Source organism: Heptranchias perlo, chromosome 5 (genome assembly GCF_035084215.1).
Source record: "Heptranchias perlo isolate sHepPer1 chromosome 5, sHepPer1.hap1, whole genome shotgun sequence".
NCBI lineage: Eukaryota > Metazoa > Chordata > Chondrichthyes > Hexanchiformes > Hexanchidae > Heptranchias > Heptranchias perlo.
The window spans coordinates 81810615-81830077 of NC_090329.1; the positions used below are offsets into that span (position 1 = coordinate 81810615).

General features: G+C 43.7%; 1 protein-coding gene across 1 annotated transcript in view; it reads left to right on the top strand.

Annotated features, from left to right (window-relative positions):
- Positions 1-19463, top strand: part of scara5 (scavenger receptor class A, member 5 (putative)) — a 97123-nt gene that overhangs the window by 37795 nt on the left and 39865 nt on the right. Inside the window, exons 4-7 of the mRNA XM_067984742.1 lie at positions 4518-5192; positions 7836-7916; positions 8957-9061; positions 17707-17760. Of these exons, the coding sequence (XP_067840843.1) occupies positions 4518-5192; positions 7836-7916; positions 8957-9061; positions 17707-17760 (915 nt within the window). The remainder of the gene's footprint in view (positions 1-4517; positions 5193-7835; positions 7917-8956; positions 9062-17706; positions 17761-19463) is intronic.

Below are 19463 nucleotides of genomic sequence, written 5' to 3' on the forward strand. Positions count from 1 at the left end.
AAATCTAATTTGCTTTTTCATGGCTTTTTAAAAAATCTGTCGACATACTTTTAAGGATTTATGAATCTGCAAACCTGGATCCCTTTGCCCTTTTACTGCATTGAGAAAATTATCATTTAAGGTATATTTCCATTCTTTATTCTTTTTCCCAAGGTATATTACTTCATAATTTTTCTGTATGAAACTACATCTGCCACTTAGCTACCCATCCTCCAAGCCTTTTCATATATGTTATAATCTCCTGCTTCTTCTAGGCAGTTTGTTACATCTCCCAGTTTGACATCATCCACGAACTTTGATATCTCTTTATATCTAAGCCCAGATCATTTACATATATAGAGAACAAAAATGATTCATTTACCATATCCTCCTGCCTATACTTGCTGTTATTGTCCAGAAGAATTCTATCTGGTTAGTCAAACATTATGTAAATGTCAGAAAGGCAATTTACAGGTGGTGGTTATTCATTTTATAGCTCGCTTATCTTTCCTTTCTCTTTCTATTTTGAAACAATTTCCCTACCTCTTCTCGTTCTTTCAATTATCTCAATTTCTTACGCATCATTCATTCAATATTGAGTTTTCTTTGTTTTTGGTCAGAACAACACATCAATTAAGGACTCAACCTGAGTCTAGTAATAGTCAAGACCATGGGTATGACTTTAACTCAGAAAAACGGGTGGGTTGGGAGCAGGGAGGGCAGTAAAAATCCTAAAAATCTAAAACCCACCCCCAACCCGCCTATTTTCGGTTTTAACGGAGGCGGGGCGAGAAAAGGGCAACCAACCCGCTCTCAGGAGGCGGGTTGGTCATTAAACGCTTTCAAGGAGGCTGCTGGCCTCCATTTTGACAGATTTTTTGTTTTTAACCCCTGGGGGCCGGGATTCCCGGGCCTTCTACCTCACTCCACGAGAGAGGAGGCGAAAAGGCCCAAAACAGCAGGTAAGTGCCTTTATAGCACCGCCTGTGGGCCCGGGGGAGCAGGACTGCTTCCCCCAGGCTAAATAAGCCTACCTGCAGCAACCACCCCACAATGTCTGAAGCCGTCCCCATGATCTCTGACCCCCCCCATGATCTCCAACCCCCCCCAATGATCTATGACCCCCCCACACGATCTCCGACCCCCGCAATGACCCTGTCCCCAACCCCCCCACCCCGATGACCAGGCGCCCCCAGATGACTGAGTTGCCCGATGACTGACCCTCTCCCGATGACTGACCCCCACCCAGAGATCCCCGACCCCCTGATGACTGACCCCCCCCCCGATGACCACTAATGACTGAGCCCTCCGATAACCCCTGATGACTAAGCCCCCCAATTACTGAGCCCAACGATGACTGCCCCCTCCCAATGACCCTGATGACTGACCCCCCCTCCCAATGACTTACACCCACCTATAGATCCCCAGCCCCCTGATGACTGAGCAATCCCCCCCCCCGATGATCCACACCCCACATCTAACACTTACCTGTTCACATCCGCTTCCTTCTTCTTCTCCCGTCCGACTGAGGCCAGCCTGTCAATCAGGCCTGCCTGTCAAAATCGTAAGGAATTCTGGGAAACCTTTACTTCTGGGTTTCCCATCGGGAATTCCAACCCCCCCCCCCCCACCCCCCCGGCCCACATTCGCCCCCTTCCCGACTCCCCGATAAAATCATATCCCTTGAGTTCAGACCACCTTGCTCCATTTTCCACAGTAAAATAGTAAAAAAACATTAGCCTTGATATTACATCATGGTTAATGAGTAAATTCCTCCACTAAAATAGCACGGGGAGGAATTTTAGATAAATGCATTTGTATAGTTTCATTTGAAAGCCAGTAGTTTTAAATAAAAAAAACCCAGGAATGGGGCTTTCCCTGTTATTCAGTGGGAAGAAGTAAACTGTGGAGAGATACTGGGCGCTAAATTGGGTTGTGTAATGCCCATTGTTTCACTGCTATGCGGCCTCCCGGACATCCCAGATGGCGTCTTGGATGCGCACGCACATTTCTAGCGTGACATGCAGCGGAGGCCATCTTGGTAAAGGGTTTAGCGCGTGCGAAAGTAACGAACGAAGTAACGAAGTAGGGAGAAAATGCATTTGATCAGCGTGCAATGCTGATTTAAAGCGACACACACCATTTTGACACTTAACGCTCCACTCAATGCATTGTCTTAACCACGACCATCTAAACATGTCGTAGAGTGCCTGGAGGACCTCCCACCAGCACTACTTAAAGGGTCATTACAGGATTTTCAGGTTAGTTGCTGGATTATGGCTTCTGGCTGTTGATGCATTTGTTACTGTTTTTGGAGGTCTCCTATACTTGAACACTATGACGAGGGATCATAGCCTAACATTTAGAGCCAGGACATGCAGGAGTGAAGTTAGGAAATGCTTCTACAGAAGTTTGGAACGCTCTTCTGCAAACGGCAGTTGATGCTAGCTCAATTGTCAATTTTAAATCTGAGATTGACAGATTTCTGTGAACCAAGGGTATTAAGGGATATGGAGCTAAGGTGGGTATATGGAGTTAGGTCACAGATCAATCGTGATCTCGCGAATGGAAGAACAAGCTCAAGGGGCTAAATGCCACTGTCATTTGCTGCCTCCTGTCATGCACCACCTTCTCCTGCAAGAAAGTGGGATGTGTGTCTGGGTGATATGCCTGTCATGATTGAATAGCTGCCAGTGTGTGTGGCCTGTGAGTTGTGGGTGGGCGGCTTGCAACAGTGATAATGTGTAAGGGTGAGAGGAAGCATCTGATTGGAAGAGTTGCGCACTGATGGAAAGAGTTTGTTGGTATGTGGGTGATGGGGGGGTGTAGTGCGTGGTGCAGTTGGTAGGAGATGCCACTTGACAGTTGACCTCACTCACCTTGACCACTCATGTCAAAGCATTGAACTTCTTCCTGCACTGCATCCATGTTTGTGGTGCTGTGCGCCTGGCATTGACTTCGTCCCCCACTGCCTCCCACTGTCTTTTGGGCATATGTCTGGAGGGTCTCTTGCGCCCCCCCCACCACCCACCTCCACCCCACCTCCGTGGATATCGGATGCCCCTCCTTCTGTCCACCTCTTGCACCAAGGCCTCTAGTGCATCAGCAGAGAACCTTGGTGCACGCATTCTCGCAGGCTTAGTACAAACTCGGACTGGCAGATTGGTGGGGTGTGGGATTTAGTGGTGTGCAACCTTTATTCAATGTTTTAAAATAGCTCAACAGTTTGTAAATATAGAGACGGGATCGGATCTGTGTTTTACGTGTGCAATGTCTGATCTCTGTTCAGACTCCATGCAGACAGTAGACTGTTATTTTTAGCATATTACAGGTACCGGCTACCTTTAAGTGATTTTGGCTGGCTGTCAGAGAGACAGCCTGCCTTTAAGAGATTCTGGCTCCCCCTGCTGGTGGAAAGTTCGAATGTCATTCAATCCTTGTGTCAACGCAGGTTTTTAATGCTTGGCGGAGGTGAGTGTTCAGGCAGGACAAATGCCTCGCCCTGCCTCCGACAGTGAGATACCTCCGCCCAGTTTTGGGGGTTAACCAATTTAACCACCATTGAGTCACAAAAGCAAGAAGGTCCCAGGTTCAATTATTGGCCTATATTCCATGAGCTGATCTCAGCCAGGAGAGTGATGAGGGTACGAGGAGGTGAAATTGGCCTTTGCCAGTATTGCGAAATGGGCTCATAGCAACTTCAATGGAAAAGAAAAGGGCGCAGTGTAAAATGCATTGCCAATTCACTGTGAGCCCATTTCGTGCTACTGGCGAAGACCAATTTCACCCCCTCTAGAATTTGCCTCTGGGTCCTTGGGCTAGAACAAGAAAATAAGACATGTTTCCCATTTCTTATTACTATCTCGGTGCCTATATATCTGTGAATGTGTTGACATCTGTTGACGATAATGTTGGCTGTTTGATTCCAACATTCAAGTACTCTACTGACGCTCATTTCTAGGTTCACTCATGAAGAATAGCCACTTGGATGAGGCACCAGAGGGCTTCTGGCACTAGTGGCACTGTATCCCAGCATAACTCACCACCTCAGGAGAGATGGCATGAAAAAGCAAGTAAATTGCTGTGCAAAATAAAACTCTTGCAACTAAATTGGTCACCCAGAAGAGGTAGCGTGTTTATCAGAAATATATAATCACCTGTTTCTAATGAAAAACTACTGAAGTCATACCTAGGTATACTTGTACTTGGTCCAAATATATTTCTCATCCAATGTTTCAAAAAATCATATTAAATTCCCCATCCAAGCATAAAATATCCACCAATTATTTTCAATGAATTCAATGAACACAATAAATGAATCTTTTGGAGACGGCAATGTGTTTACAAGTTTAAATGTTTTGTATAAAATATACACTTTTTAAGACTGAATTGCTGAATAACTATTTAGATGAACTGATATACAAACAATTGTAAATTACTCACTTTTATCTGGAGTTTAAAGAAACTTTTGTGCAAGGAACATAAGATCAAATAGCTGCAGGATGTTTTTACATAACTCTTGATTTAATATTTTTCAGTTCCCAGATATCAACGTCCATCTGCTGATTGGAAAATATTGACAGACAATGTTACAACCTTAGGTGAAGGCTTCAAAGACATGCGTCAAACAATGGAGCAGAAGGCACCCAAGGAAGATGTCATGGATAATATTTTGAAACTGCATGAACTTTTCCAGAATTGCTCAATCTTATTGCTTCAACTGAGTAACTCTGTTCACAGACTGGAAAACAAGTCACAGAGCTTCGAGGCACGCATGGATGACATTAATGCATCTGTGAATGATTTAGAAGATGATTTACAACAGTTTAGTTCAACAAACAGACAAGAGATTTACAATTTGTCTATAAGTTTAAACAGTGCACAGGGTGCACTCCAACACCAACAAGCAAACTTGAAACAAATAACATCAAATGTAGGAAATTTGAGTGGTCAGATAAAGGAAGTACGTTGGACACTAAATAGAGTGAATGGCACCTTCACAGAGGGCATTGGCTTCCACCGCATGAGCCTTCAGCAGCTTCAGATACAATTAGCAAATGTATCAGAAGATGCAAAGATCTTGAAAGTCGTTCAACAAAACATGGAGAAACAACTGAAAGATGAGGTAGCCACACTAAGCAATGTCACAGAGGACCTGAGGCTGAAGGACTGGGAACATTCTCTTACTCTGAAAAATCTTACCTTAGTGCAGGGTATGAGATGTTTTTAATTTAATGCACTTATACCTTTTATTCCTCCATTTAAAGAATGCTCCTGGTGAAAGGTAAGTATAGATACGGCGAAAGATGACCGAGCAATTTTAAGGATATCTTCAACTTACCATCATTATTTTTTCTCTGAAGCATTCATTTTATTTTGTTTTCTCTTAATTCATCTTGTGTAAGGAACATACCTTTTTGGATTGACTTACTATCAGTATCTTTATGAGCACATGTTGCTTCTCTATTAGGAAGTGCTTTATGGATATGATACCAGAGGACCTACAGCTCCCTGTCTTGGCAATGACCAAACACAGGAGACAGGCACAGCCCTGCCTGGTAAGGAGAGCATGGTTCAGCCAAAGGAAATATTGGCCCGGAAATAGGTTTGTGCCAATTGGACACAGGGAATGATACCTGCGTCAGAATGGGTAGACCCCCAAGGCACGTCCTATTAGACCAGGGCAAGCTGTGGACACATGCTGGGCATCCCCAGACTGCTCGCTGGTGAATCGGGATTGGATTTTGAGCCACTGGGTCATCAGCCTCGGCCCTCAGGTAGGTCCTGGGAAGAGGGGAGGCGATCGGGAAGAGGAGGAAGTGATTTGGAGTCGAGGGTAAACGATCGGGATGGGAGGAGGTGATAGGGAGAGGGGAGGCAATCGGGAGGGGGGGGACGATCAGGAGGGAGGGGCGATCAAGGGTGATTAGGAGAGGGAGGAGGCAATCGGGGGGGAGCCAATCGGTAGAGAGGGGAAGGTGATCGGGAGGGGGGCTAATCAGGAGAGGGGAGACAATCAGGAGGAACGGAAGCAATCAGGAGGGAGGAGGTGATCGAGGGGGGCAGGCAATTGACAGAAGGGGGGAAACAATTGGGAGGGGGGAGGCAATCAGGAGTGGGCCAAGTGGTGCTGCCAACAGTTTTCAGCATTGCAGTGGAGCCTGGAGGAGCAACCAGGTTAGTATTTTCAACAAACTTACCTTTTTGGTGGCGGCCTCCGGCGGTCCCTTTAAGGACCGTTGGTCATGCCGCATGTAGAACACATTTCCTGAATTCTGTTCAATGGGGGCCTCAAACTGGCATTAGGCCCCTTATTTGCAAATGGCCTAATGCCTTTCTCAGGTGCCGCCCTGCATGAATATTTTTCTGCCTTTACCAATATGGCAAACTGCACGCTTCTTGCGTGGAATGTGCATGCACACACCACCCGCCACGTTGGCAGCTTTGGTGCCCATTTTATGTCTGTGAAATGGGCGTGGCTTCAATGATCAATGATCAGTGCTAAAGCATTTTCAATGAGCTAAACATTTTAAAGTTGAATCATATTTTGTTTTACTTAATTTACAGTACAGGCATTTATTATGTTGCTGCTGAATGTAAACTTCCCTATTATTTTAAGTTTTTTTTCTCCCTTCTTCCTGGTTGAGTCTCCTCAAGCACTTTCCATACTGGGCGAGGAAAGTGGACAGGCTGCCTGCTTCCTGGCTTCCTTCAATGCCGCTTTAAAATCAACTGCTCGGTGACCAAGCATAATCCCTTACTTGGAAGCCTTAAATTAATCTCTGCAGTCTTTATATACCCTCCTCTACATTGTACTGTTCCAGAGCAACATAAAAATGTAAAGAAGTTTGAGAACAAGTTTTTAGTATGTAGAAGTAATTTTAATCTTTGGTTTGTGTCACTTGCTTATTTATCGCATGACCTTCGCCTTAACCATACCATGCTGGATTCCACATATTGTACTAACTCCTTCATACACTGTTCCTTTGTGTCTTGTTAGTGACTAACACAGCCAAGTACAAGGTACTTTACAAGTAGTAGAGTTACACTTTATGAACCTGAGGCCAGGAGGCTCACCATTCTTTAGAAACCACAAACTTGGCAATAAAAGGAACTTAGCAAAACTTAAGGAGAATGCCAAAGTTAAGTGCTAACATTAACTTTGCAACTGACAAACAGTTACTTTGAAAGGTAAAGTGTACCTCAACACGATTCCACCATGGGTGCCTTATATAAGGTCTATAATAAAGCATGAATGAATAGATTGGCTGGTGGTTTGTGTGGTGGTTATGGAAAGGAAAGTATTCAATGACATTACTGAAAGCTTCAACATCAGACGATGTAGGGAGGATTTGTTGAGATAGGGATATAATATTAAATAATGGTCCCTTGGTGATATGTATAAAAACTGCTGAAGATGATAAAAGATGCAATACAGGTCCTACTGCAATATCAGTTTCCTCAATGATGCCATCAATATTAACTGTTGGGACAAAACATTAAAAATGATCAAAGCAAAGTCACAAAGAAAAAATGTTAAATCCTTTTTTATTAAATTGGTGATTGGTGAAAATGTGCCTGTGATTACCTGATATATGCTGGCTATATGTGAGGCCCCACTGGTGATCCGGGGCCTTGCAAAAGGAATTTTCATTTCTTAGGATGTTAATTTACAGTAATATTACAATATACATGTAGAATTTGAGAACTCAATGGGTAACAAAAAGATCCAAGAACAGTAATTTTTGAAATAACCGGTCAGGTCTAAACCTCTTACATTCCCTAATGAAATAAAATTACCTACATAGGTCAAATAACTGCATTTCAGTTGGTTTATTGAGTATTTAATATTTTAGGACCTCCTGGACCAAAAGGTGACAAAGGTGATCAAGGATTGGAGGGAGCTTCAGGACCCACTGGATTTCCTGGACTAGAAGGTGAGTCTAATAAAAAGTGGTGAGCAGGAAATAAATTATGATATTGAAGAATTGATCTTCTTTAGGCAAAGCCTTTATCAGCTGAGCAAGATCACTAAAGTTGCAAAAGCAAATTTTGCACAACTGTAGATTTTACAAAGTAGATTAAAGGAAAAGTATTTCCTGACACTTCTAATAATAGTCAAAAACAGATATTGGGGTTGAAATTGGTCATTTAGCACCCGTTTTTTAGGTGCTACTTGGACACCTAAGTCCAGAAAATGGAGTCCGAGATGCATGCGCACACTTCTGACAGGAAGTGCGCAGGACGCCATCTTGGTAAAGGGGTTTGCGCGCGCGTCTAACAACCGCCGGCAGCATGTAGAGTAGAGAGATCATGACGCGAATCAATGTGCAACGCTGATTTGAAGTCACCGAAGACATTTTGGATCTGCACACTTCAGCCTACGTAACCTCACACAGCTGAACACAACGTTGAACGGCTTGAAGGACCCCCCACCAGCACTATTTAAAGGGGACATGAAGTACTTACAGGTTAGTTGCTGGACGATTTCAACTCAAGACCAAGAACTACACCCCAAGTGGGTTTTACGTTCACTGGCTGGGAGGTCGGTAAGTCTCCTTTCACCTGATGGACCAGCTATCCAGAAGATCCCAGGCCAGAACTGAGGAAACTCCTGGCCTAGGATTCCCTTCCCCCTGCCACACCACCCTAACACAGGGGACCATGTTTGGGACAGGCAGAAGTTGCTGCTGGAAATTCTTAGTGAAACATCCTTGACCCAAACATCTTCAGCTGCTTCATTAATGACCTTTCTTCAATTTAAGGTCAGGAGTGAGGCTCGCAAGGGAAGTAAAATCATCCCTATTTATTTTGTGTCACTTTTGTAGTCTCTTTATTGCTGCATTCAAAATATGAGTCACCTTTTATGTTCCTCTTTGTAATATTATCTCCTTTTAGTTTTATTTCAATATAGAAATGTAACCTGTGTTGGTAGAAATATAGTACAATCAGGCATTGTTGTATTTTTCTGTTTTAGGGTTACCTGGTCTGCCAGGAGAACCTGGAGAAAAAGGCCTCAAAGGAGATCCAGGAGAGCGTGGAGCACCTGGATTCTCAGTCAAGGGACAAAAAGGATCGTGGGGTATGTTATTAGCTATACATACCCATAGCTGCATTATCACTGTAGCACATTAGTGCTCTGATTCATTTCACCAAGGTATTGTAGTTCTCTTTGAATATTCCCTATGTGATGAATTTCCAAATTCAGCTGGCTTTCCAGAGAGATGCTAACTAGAGTCAGGCACTAGATATAAAAAAGGAAAGAGTGAGAAATTCATTCAGCCAATCAAACTCCATGTATAATTATTCTATTATGGATCTCATCCCCCTCCCACCACCAGACCATCTATTGATCGCCTGCTTGAAGGAAATATAAGTTCCTTCCCCCACCTCCCTTGGAAATAAGATTGAGCAGTGCTATTAATATGTTTCTAACCCAATCCTCTCCTCAACAGATATAGATCCACCTCCTTCTTAAAAGAGCAAATTGGCTCAATTTCCTTCTCTGAGAGTCTGTTCCACATTTCCAGTGTCCTGTTGGGGAAGAAAGTTTTTTGTCGTCCATAAAATTGCACAAGGCTTGTGGATTTTGTACCTATATCGTCTAGTGCTATGCTTATTGTTCGTGAAATGTTTTTTTTTGTCAACTCATCTATACCTTTCATTATTTTGAAGATCTGTATCACGTCTGCTGTCTGTCTTCTATTCTCCAGCAGAAATAAGTTTAGGCATTTCTCCATCCTGCCGAATCTTCTCAGAACCATTCCTATTGCATCTATATCCTTTTTAGGTTATGGTGACCACAACTCCAGAACTGGCCTCACCATTGTTCATATATACATTAGTCTACCTTTATCCAGATCAAAATCCTTCTGCAATATCTACTTGGTGCATGCTTCTCTAAAATAATTAATCTCTTTTCAACTTATTACCTGCAAACAGGTTTTTGCTTCATCAATAAATTTAACAATAATACTATATACACTGTGTTTCATATCATTCAGTAATTGCAGGAGTCCCAGAACAGATCCCTGTGGAACACAGTAAGTTGCTTTTTCCCAGGCAAAGCACTTTCCATTGATCACAACCTTCTGGGATTCTGTTAAGTCATTTAGACAATGTGTCATTTATTCAATGACCCTTAACCCTCCCTCCTAAACTAATACTTCATTAAATGCCTTTTGCAAATCCAAGTAAATTACATCTATTTAGTTACCTTTTCAAAGAATTCCAACAGATTTGTAAAGCCAAGGCCACAGATTTACACTTTCCACAAATGGATCACATTGCATAACTTGATCCCCAAAATACCAATGAAAATCCCAAAATCCCATGTAATAAAAATGGAATTTGATTTATTTAGTCTGGATTAACCAACAGCCCTAATTATAAACAGACAGAATTGGAGAATTCAATCCCTAAAACAGTGATAAAAAACCTATGTAATAAAACAGAATTGGAATTATTCATTCACCATCAATCCGTGGTCGAGGGGCATGGCCTGTTGCTTCTGAAGCAATGCTGATTTTTCCCTGTTTTAGATGTTCATTTGGAAAACCAGATCTGTACTGTTTCAGATCCGAAGAATCCCTATATGATATATTTTATTGTAAACAATTTTACAACACCAAGTTATAGTCCAGCAATTTTATTTTAAATTCACAAGCTTTCGGAGGCTTCCTCCTTCGTCAGGTGAACGATGTGAAAATGAAATCCTCGAAATGAAATCGCATTTATAATTCACAGAACAATGCTTGGTGAGTACAGACAGTTTTTTCAACTGCCCGTTGCCAAGGCAATCAGTGTGCAGACAGACAGGTGTTACCTGCCAGGTCTCACAGAATATACAAATCACCAAAAAAAAACAACAAACAAAAAAAAAACAGAGATAGAGAGGTAGAAACATAGAAAAGACAGCAACTGACCTGTTATATTAAAAACAGATAACATTTGTTCGCTGGTGGGGTAACGTGTAGCGTGACATGAACCCAAGATCCCGGTTGAGGCCGTCCTCATGGGTGCGGAACTTGGCTATCAATTTCTGCTCGACGATTTTGCGTTGTCGTGTGTCTCGAAGGCCGCCTTGGAGTACGCTTACCCGAAGGTCGGTGGATGAATGTCCATGACTGCTGAAGTGTTCCCCGACTGGGAGGGAACCCTCCTGTTTGGCGATTGTTGCGCGGTGTCTGTTCATCCGTTGTCGCAGCGTCTGCATGGTCTCGCCAATGTACCATGCTCTGGGGCATCCTTTCCTGCAACGTATGAGGTAGACAACGTTGGCCGAGTCACAGGAGTATGAACCATGCACCTGGTGGGTGGTGTCCTCTCGTGTGATGGTGGTATCTGTGTCGATGATCTGGCATGTCTTGCAGAGGTTACTGTGGCAGGGTTGTGTGGTGTCGTGGACGCTGTTCTCTTGAAAGCTAGGTAATTTGCTGCGAACGATGGTCTGTTTGAGGTTGGGTGGCTGTTTAAAGGCGAGTAGTGGAGGTGTGGGGATGGCCATAGCGAGGTGTTTGTCCTCATTGATGACATGTTGAAGGCTGCGGAGAACATGGCGTAGTTTCTCCGCTCCGGGGAAGTACTGGACGACAAAGGGTACTCTGTTGGTTGCGTCCCGTGTTAGTCTCCTGAGGAGGTCTATGCGATTTTTTGCTGTGGCCCGTCGGAACTGTCGATCAATGAGTCGAGCGTTATATCCCGTTCTTACTAGGGCGTCTTTCAGCGTCTGTAGGTGTCCATCGCGTTCCTCCTCGTCTGAGCAGACCCTGTGTCTTCGCAGGGCCTGTCCATAGGGGATGGCCTCTTTGACGTGGTTAGGGTGGAAGCTGGAAAAGTGGAGCATCGTGAGGTTGTCCGTGGGCTTGCGGTAGAGTGAGGTGCTGAGGTGCCCGTCTTTGTTGGAGATTCGTGTGTCCAAGAAAGAAACTGATTCTGAGGAGTAGTCCATGGTGAGCTTGATGGTGGGATGGAACTTGTTGATGTTATCGTGTAGTCTCTTTAGTGATTCCTTGCCGTGGGTCCATAGAAAGAAAATGTCGTCGATGTATCTGGTGTATAGTGTTGGTTGGAGGTCTTGTGCAGTGAAGAAGTCCTGCTCGAACTTGTGCATGAAAATGTTGGCGTATTGGGGTGCGAATTTGGTCCCCATGGCTGTTCCGTGTGTTTGGGTAAAGAACTGGTTATCGAAGGTGAAGACATTGTGATCCAGGATGAAGCGGATGAGTTGTAGGATGGCGTCCGGAGATTGGCTGTTGTTGGTGTTGAGTATTGATGCTGTCGCAGCGATGCCGTCATCGTGGGGGATACTGGCGTATAGTGCCGAGACGTCCATCGTGGTGAGAAGTGTTCCTGGTTCAACTGGTCCGTGGGTACTGAGTTTTTGTAGGAAGTCTGTAGTGTCGCGACAGAAGCTGGGGGTTCCCTGTACGATGGGTACAGGGAACCCATCGTACAGGGAACCCCCAGTTTCTGTCGCGACACTACAGACTTCCTACAAAAACTCAGTACCCACGGACCAGTTGAACCAGGAACACTTCTCACCACGATGGACGTCTCGGCACTATACACCAGTATCCCCCACGATGACGGCATCGCTGCGACAGCATCAATACTCAACACCAACAACAGCCAATCTCCGGACGCCATCCTACAACTCATCCGCTTCATCCTGGATCACAATGTCTTCACCTTCGATAACCAGTTCTTTACCCAAACACACGGAACTGCCATGGGGACCAAATTCGCACCCCAATACGCCAACATTTTCATGCACAAGTTCGAGCAGGACTTCTTCACTGCACAAGACCTCCAACCAACACTATACACCAGATACATCGACGACATTTTCTTTCTATGGACCCACGACAAGGAATCACTAAAGAGACTACACGATAACATCAACAAGTTCCATCCCACCATCAAGCTCACCATGGACTACTCCTCAGAATCAGTTTCTTTCTTGGACACACGAATCTCCATCAAAGACGGGCACCTCAGCACCTCACTCTACCGCAAGCCCACGGACAACCTCATGATGCTCCACTTTTCCAGCTTCCACCCTAACCACGTCAAAGAGGCCATCCCCTATGGACAGGCCCTGCGAAGACACAGGGTCTGCTCAGACGAGGAGGAACGCGATGGACACCTACAGACGCTGAAAGACGCCCTAGTAAGAACGGGATATGACGCTCGACTCATCGATCGACAGTTCCGACGGGCCACAGCAAAAAATCGCATAGACCTCCTCAGGAGACTAACACGGGACGCAACCAACAGAGTACCCTTTGTCGTCCAGTACTTCCCCGGAGCGGAGAAACTACGCCATGTTCTCCGCAGCCTTCAACATGACATCAATGAGGACAAACACCTCGCTATGGCCATCCCCACACCTCCACTACTCGCCTTTAAACAGTCACCCAACCTCAAACAGACCATCGTTCGCAGCAAATTACCTAGCTTTCAAGAGAACAGCGTCCACGACACCACACAACCCTGCCACGGTAACCTCTGCAAGACATGCCAGATCATCGACACAGATACCACCATCACACGAGAGGACACCACCCACCAGGTGCATGGTTCATACTCCTGTGACTCGGCCAATGTTGTCTACCTCATACGTTGCAGGAAAGGATGCCCCAGAGCATGGTACATTGGCGAGACCATGCAGACGCTGCGACAACGGATGAACGGACACCGCGCAACAATCGCCAAACAGGAGGGTTCCCTCCCAGTCGGGGAACACTTCAGCAGTCATGGACATTCATCCACCGACCTTCGGGTAAGCGTACTCCAAGGCGGCCTTCGAGACACACGACAACGCAAAATCGTCGAGCAGAAATTGATAGCCAAGTTCCGCACCCATGAGGACGGCCTCAACCGGGATCTTGGGTTCATGTCACACTACACGTTACCCCACCAGCGAACAAATGTTATCTGTTTTTAATATAACGGGTCAGTTGCTGTCTTTTCTATGTTTCTACCTCTCTATCTCTGTTTTTTTTTTGTTTGTTGTTTTTTTTTGGTGATTTGTATATTCTGTGAGACCTGGCAGGTAACACCTGTCTGTCTGCACACTGATTGCCTTGGCAACGGGCAGTTGAAAAAACTGTCTGTACTCACCAAGCATTGTTCTGTGAATTATAAATGCGATTTCATTTCGAGGATTTCATTTTCACATCGTTCACCTGACGAAGGAGGAAGCCTCCGAAAGCTTGTGAATTTAAAATAAAATTGCTGGACTATAACTTGGTGTTGTAAAATTGTTTACAATTGTCAACCCCAGTCCATCACCGGCATCTCCACATCATGATATATTTTATAGCAATTTGTAGCTGCAATGGTATTGTTACAATTTTTAAAATGGCTTCTGCGATTGCGACTGGAGAGATTTTTTGCTGTATTTGTTTCTCTGTATTGTAGGGGGTGGTGGTGTGTGTCAGCTTCACCTCTGACTTCTGAGCGGTCCGAATCGCTCCCACTCCCTGGGTTCTAGACCTTGGACTTATTTGGGGGTTGTGACAAAGTGCAGCAGACAACTGGTTTTAGTGCAAGAAATTTTGACCTTTATTCAAGAGAGAAAATACAACACAACAATTTTAACACTCTAATAAAATGGGGAACACTTCGGTACACACGAGGGAAATTACAGTAGAAAGATACCTCACCCCTCCCAATCCCACTGTACTAGCTAAGTTGGACTCTAAAGGACCAGGGATAATGCTCACCAAACGAATCCTTGACAGTAATTCACCCAGAGGTAAGTCAGAAATAGATTGTAGAGTGGAAACTTTGCGGATCTTCGGTTTTCTCCCGAGTTGGTTTTCTTTGGTCGCGGTGGCCCAATATTACCCGGTTGGTTGGTGGCAATATTCGGTTGGTTGTTTCGTAAGGCCCTTGTTGCCGCGAGGTGTTCGATGGTCACTGGGGCTGTTGCTCTGGTTTCTTCTTGTGTGTCAGCCTGCTTCTAGAGCTGCTGGCCTTCCCTGTTGAACTGCTTTCTTTGTTGTTCGCTGGAAGCTGCCCTTCCTTCCTGACACAGGCAGAACCAAGACAAGCAGCCCACCAGAGCCAGCAAGCCAGAGAGAGAGAGAGCCAGAGAGGGGTTTCGAGTTTCCACTTCTAATAACCTCTCTTACAATGTTCTTCGACACTTTAAAAAAACACTTCATGTCTGTTTAAACAGTTCTTACAAAGTCCTTAAGAATCTTTGATGGCTTTTTGATGGTCCCTCATCATGTTGCAATTGCTTCTCCCGATGGGTCATTGTTAATTCCGATTTTTAGAGCTTGTCACACAAGGCTTCCTTTTGTATCCAACGTCCTAGGTGTTGATGGGTTTTGCATTAAAACAAAGGCATGGCCCCACCATGTCTGGAGCAGTTACCTCTTTCAATGGCCTTGAGTGTCGACCCCCTGCTGTCGGTTTTGCATTTGTAAACAATTTTACAACACCAAGTTATAGTCCAACAATTTTATTTTTAATCCCACAAGCTTTCGGGGTCTTCCCCCTTCCTCAGGCGATGTCTCTGTTTTGCATTAAAACAGAGACATGTCTGAAGCAGTAAATTCTCCCACATTCCACGTGTGGGTTGTGGATTCGTCTGGTGACCTCTCACCTATCCTTCCATCTTAGGATTTCAGTCAATAGCCAAAGTTTTCCATACTCAGGGAAAAGGTACATTTTGTTAGGGTTTTTCTCCGAGTTTTGGGGGATCTGTGAATTTTGAGAATCTTACAGTATTGAGAGAAAGTTGGGAATGCTCAATCCTGGTTAGTGTGTAAGAGACTGGCTCAAAGTGAGATAACTCACCCATTGTGGTAGTTTTCCTTTAATCTAGAGGCATGAGAACTGTATCAGCAAGCTATTTCCAAACAGTAAAAAGATTTGTTGTTCATCAGATACTTTGCACATACGAACAAGTTTTGATTAATAAGCAGTGCATCTTTACCAATGGAAGCTGACCTTTGCGTTAAGCACGAGTAAAAAGTATTGGGAGAGAGCCTAAATCAGAACACTCATAAATAGAATGTCCTCAACCAGTTTTCCAGTATTGATGTTAGATTAATCAGCCTGTCATTACCAGGTGTGTGCCTTATTCCTTTTTGAATATAGGACCTACAATTGTTATCCTTTAGTCCTCAGATATGATTCCAGTATTTATGGAATTCTGAAAAATATCAACCAAAGCACCATTAAGTACTCTCCTTTAATTCCTTAAGGATTCCAGGATATATCCAATCTGGCCCACGAGCTTCGTAGATAATCAACCATTTGAGTTTCTGTATGATTGCTATCTTTTATATGAGTTATGGGTTGCTTAGTCCTTTTTACTAGGTTATTTTCATATACTAATCCTCAAGTTTGCTCCTAACGATCAATTCTTTGAATTTACCAGTTCTTGATATAAGACGAATGGGCTGGGATTTTCCACTTGTGCCCTTGCCAGCCTTCAGTTTTCCACCATTCATTTAATGGATAGAAAAATCGTGGATTGGTAAGCACACACCAGAAAACCCTAGCCATAGTTTCCAACAATGGATTCCTATCAAGGTTGTTATCCATATCAAACTGGGCCTGTCTACTGGCAGGGCTTCCCATTGGGTTACTTGTCACAGGACTCCCTCCCTCCGTCATAACAATCATTACGTTTATAGGAAAATGAACGGAGATGAAAAATCTCTACCAGGTTTAGCTCTACACAGACAAAACAATCATTTTTAAAAACATTAGAAACAGGAGAGGCCCAGCATTCTACGTAGTACATCCCCTAGCCTAACATCACGCTCCTATCTGGACACCCTGTTTCCTCTCAGCCAATTACTTATACACATTCAAGCATTAACTAGGTCACTCAGTGCCTTAAGGTAATATAGTGACCTGTTTGTGCTGTGTGCAATAACACTGAATCAACTCCCATAATGGCAGTTGAAACTTAAATCTCAACAACAAACATTTCAATTTACTTGTCACTTGGATGTATTCACTCCCTTCCCCTGAGCTATCTGTGGCTTTTTCAAACTCAAGGTGTATTTTTTAAATCTATATTCTGCCCTGTATTAAAGATTGAGTTGTACCTATCACTGTCTGCACACACTGTTTGTCGCTGATAGATAATATATACTTAATTTTATTCATCTGAATTCAATATAGCAGTTTTCCACCACCACTGATTTGAGGTAAATAAATCGCTGTTACAAGAAATGTTCATAGGAACTGAACAATTTATCTGACTAATTTAACTCGTTGGTGAAACTGCAACAATGCTATGATTGACCATTTCTATTGTTATTAACTCTTCTATGTTCAGAATACTCACTTGAAATTTGAATTGTACACTCTTGCTCATTCTACTGATGCAGATAAGTGTCATTTTTAAACATAATTTAATATTTTGTGCATTATTTTCTTATAACCGACTTATTTAAAATCTACTCAACTAACGGCAATATTCAACAAATGTTGTGGATACATTGGGGTCTAATTTTACAAGTCAGTAATAATTTAGTACTAAGCCTCACCTCATGCCAAAACAATCACCAGCAAGGTAAAACCCATGGTAAACAAACATCTTTTCAACATCATGGTAATTTCTAATTCTTTCTTTTATCATTAACATGTCTTATGATTGCTGGCGATAGCATAGGAAGCGCAAGTTTACATTCAGTTTACAACATGAACATTCTTGTTTGCTAAGACTTATGCTTTTTGTGATTTCTTTTAAAGGTCGCAGAGGTGACAGAGGAAGAAAAGGAGAAAAGGGGGAGAAGGGTGAGAAGGGTGAGTGCCTTAGTGGATCATTCTTTTAAAAAATGCAGTGGTAGTAAACACCCACTGCACGGTGCTGAGGTAGAGCTTACTGTATAATTATAGAGCATTAGAGCACAGATCAGGCCATTTCGCCCATCCAGTGTTTTTCTCCACATGAGCCACCTAATCTAATCCCATCATTTACCAGAATATTGGCTCCAGTGTCCTCCAATTATACCCTAGATCAAAGAAGGCTCCAACAAAACAAATTGGTATGAGTAGATATTTTAAAATTAATGGAACAGAATCCATTTTAACTGTGGATTACAACAATTTAAAAAACAAATACATACAATCCTAATGGGACAAAATCCCTTTATTTGTCACAGTAGCTTTTTCATCAAATAAGATATATTCATTCTAGACATAGAAGTGGTAATGTGCCTATTGAAGCAACCAGATTGGTTGGATAAGAATAGGTGGTCTCTCTGTACTGTAGAAAGACACTAGTGTGATTTTAACTTTGGCCAGATTTCAGGTGGGCAGCGGGAGGAGAGCTCACGCCACCCACCCAAAGTCCTTGCCAAGAAGCCCACGCTATTTTGAGGACTGGGCCTTACTTGTTTACTACTGGCTCACAGGCCAGAAATGAGGCAGAAGTTTTTTGTGGGCTCAACAGGAACAATCATGCTATTCCTGGCCCAACAAAAATCATAACAAAACTTGTACTTACCTTTTTCTGTTGGGCCTGCAGCAGTCCTTTGACCTACATTGGCTCCTGGTCCGGGAACACTTCAACTTGAAAATTCTCATCCTTGTTTTCAAATCTCTCCATGGCCTCGCCCCTATCTCTGTAACCTCCTCCAGCCCTACAACTCTCCGAGAGAGATCTCTGCGCTCCTCCAATTCTGGTCTCTTGCGCATTCCTGATTTTAATCGCTCCACCATTGGTGACCGTGCCTTCAGTTGCCTAGGCTCCAAGCTCTGGAATTCCCTACCTAAACCTATCCGCCACTCTACCTCTCTCTCCTCTTTTAAGACACTCCTTAAACCTACCTCTTGACCAAGTTTTTGGTCAACTGTCCTAATATCTCCTTATAAGAAATAGAAGCAGGAGTAGGCCATTTGGCCCCTTGAGACTGCTCTGCCATTCAGTAAGATGATGGCTCATCTTTTACCTCAACTCTACTTTCCCGGCTGGTCCCCATATCCCTTCATTCCATTAGAGTCCAAAAATCTATCCAACTCAGCCTTGAATATACTCAATGACTGAGCATCTACAGCCCTCTGAGGTAGAGAATTCCAAAGATTCACAACCATCTGAGTGAAGAAATTTCTCCTCATCTCAGTCCTAAATGGCCAACCCCTTACCCTGACTCTCCAGCCAGGGGGAACAGCCTCTCAGCATCTACCCTGTCAAGCCCGCTCAGAATCTTATTTGTTTCAATGAGATCACCTCTCATTCTTCTAAACTCCAGAGAGTATAGGCCCATTCTACTCAATCTCTCCTCATAGGATAATCCTCTCATCCCAGGAATCAATCCAATGAACCTTCATTGCACCGCCTCTAAGACAAGTACATCCTTCCTTAGGTAAGGAGACCAAAACAGTATACAGTACTCCAGGTGTAGTCTCATCAAAGCCCTGTACAATTGCAACAATACTTATACTCCAACCCCCTTGCAATAAAGGCCAACAATGACCTTCCCTCCATCAGAAGGTTAGAAATGGGG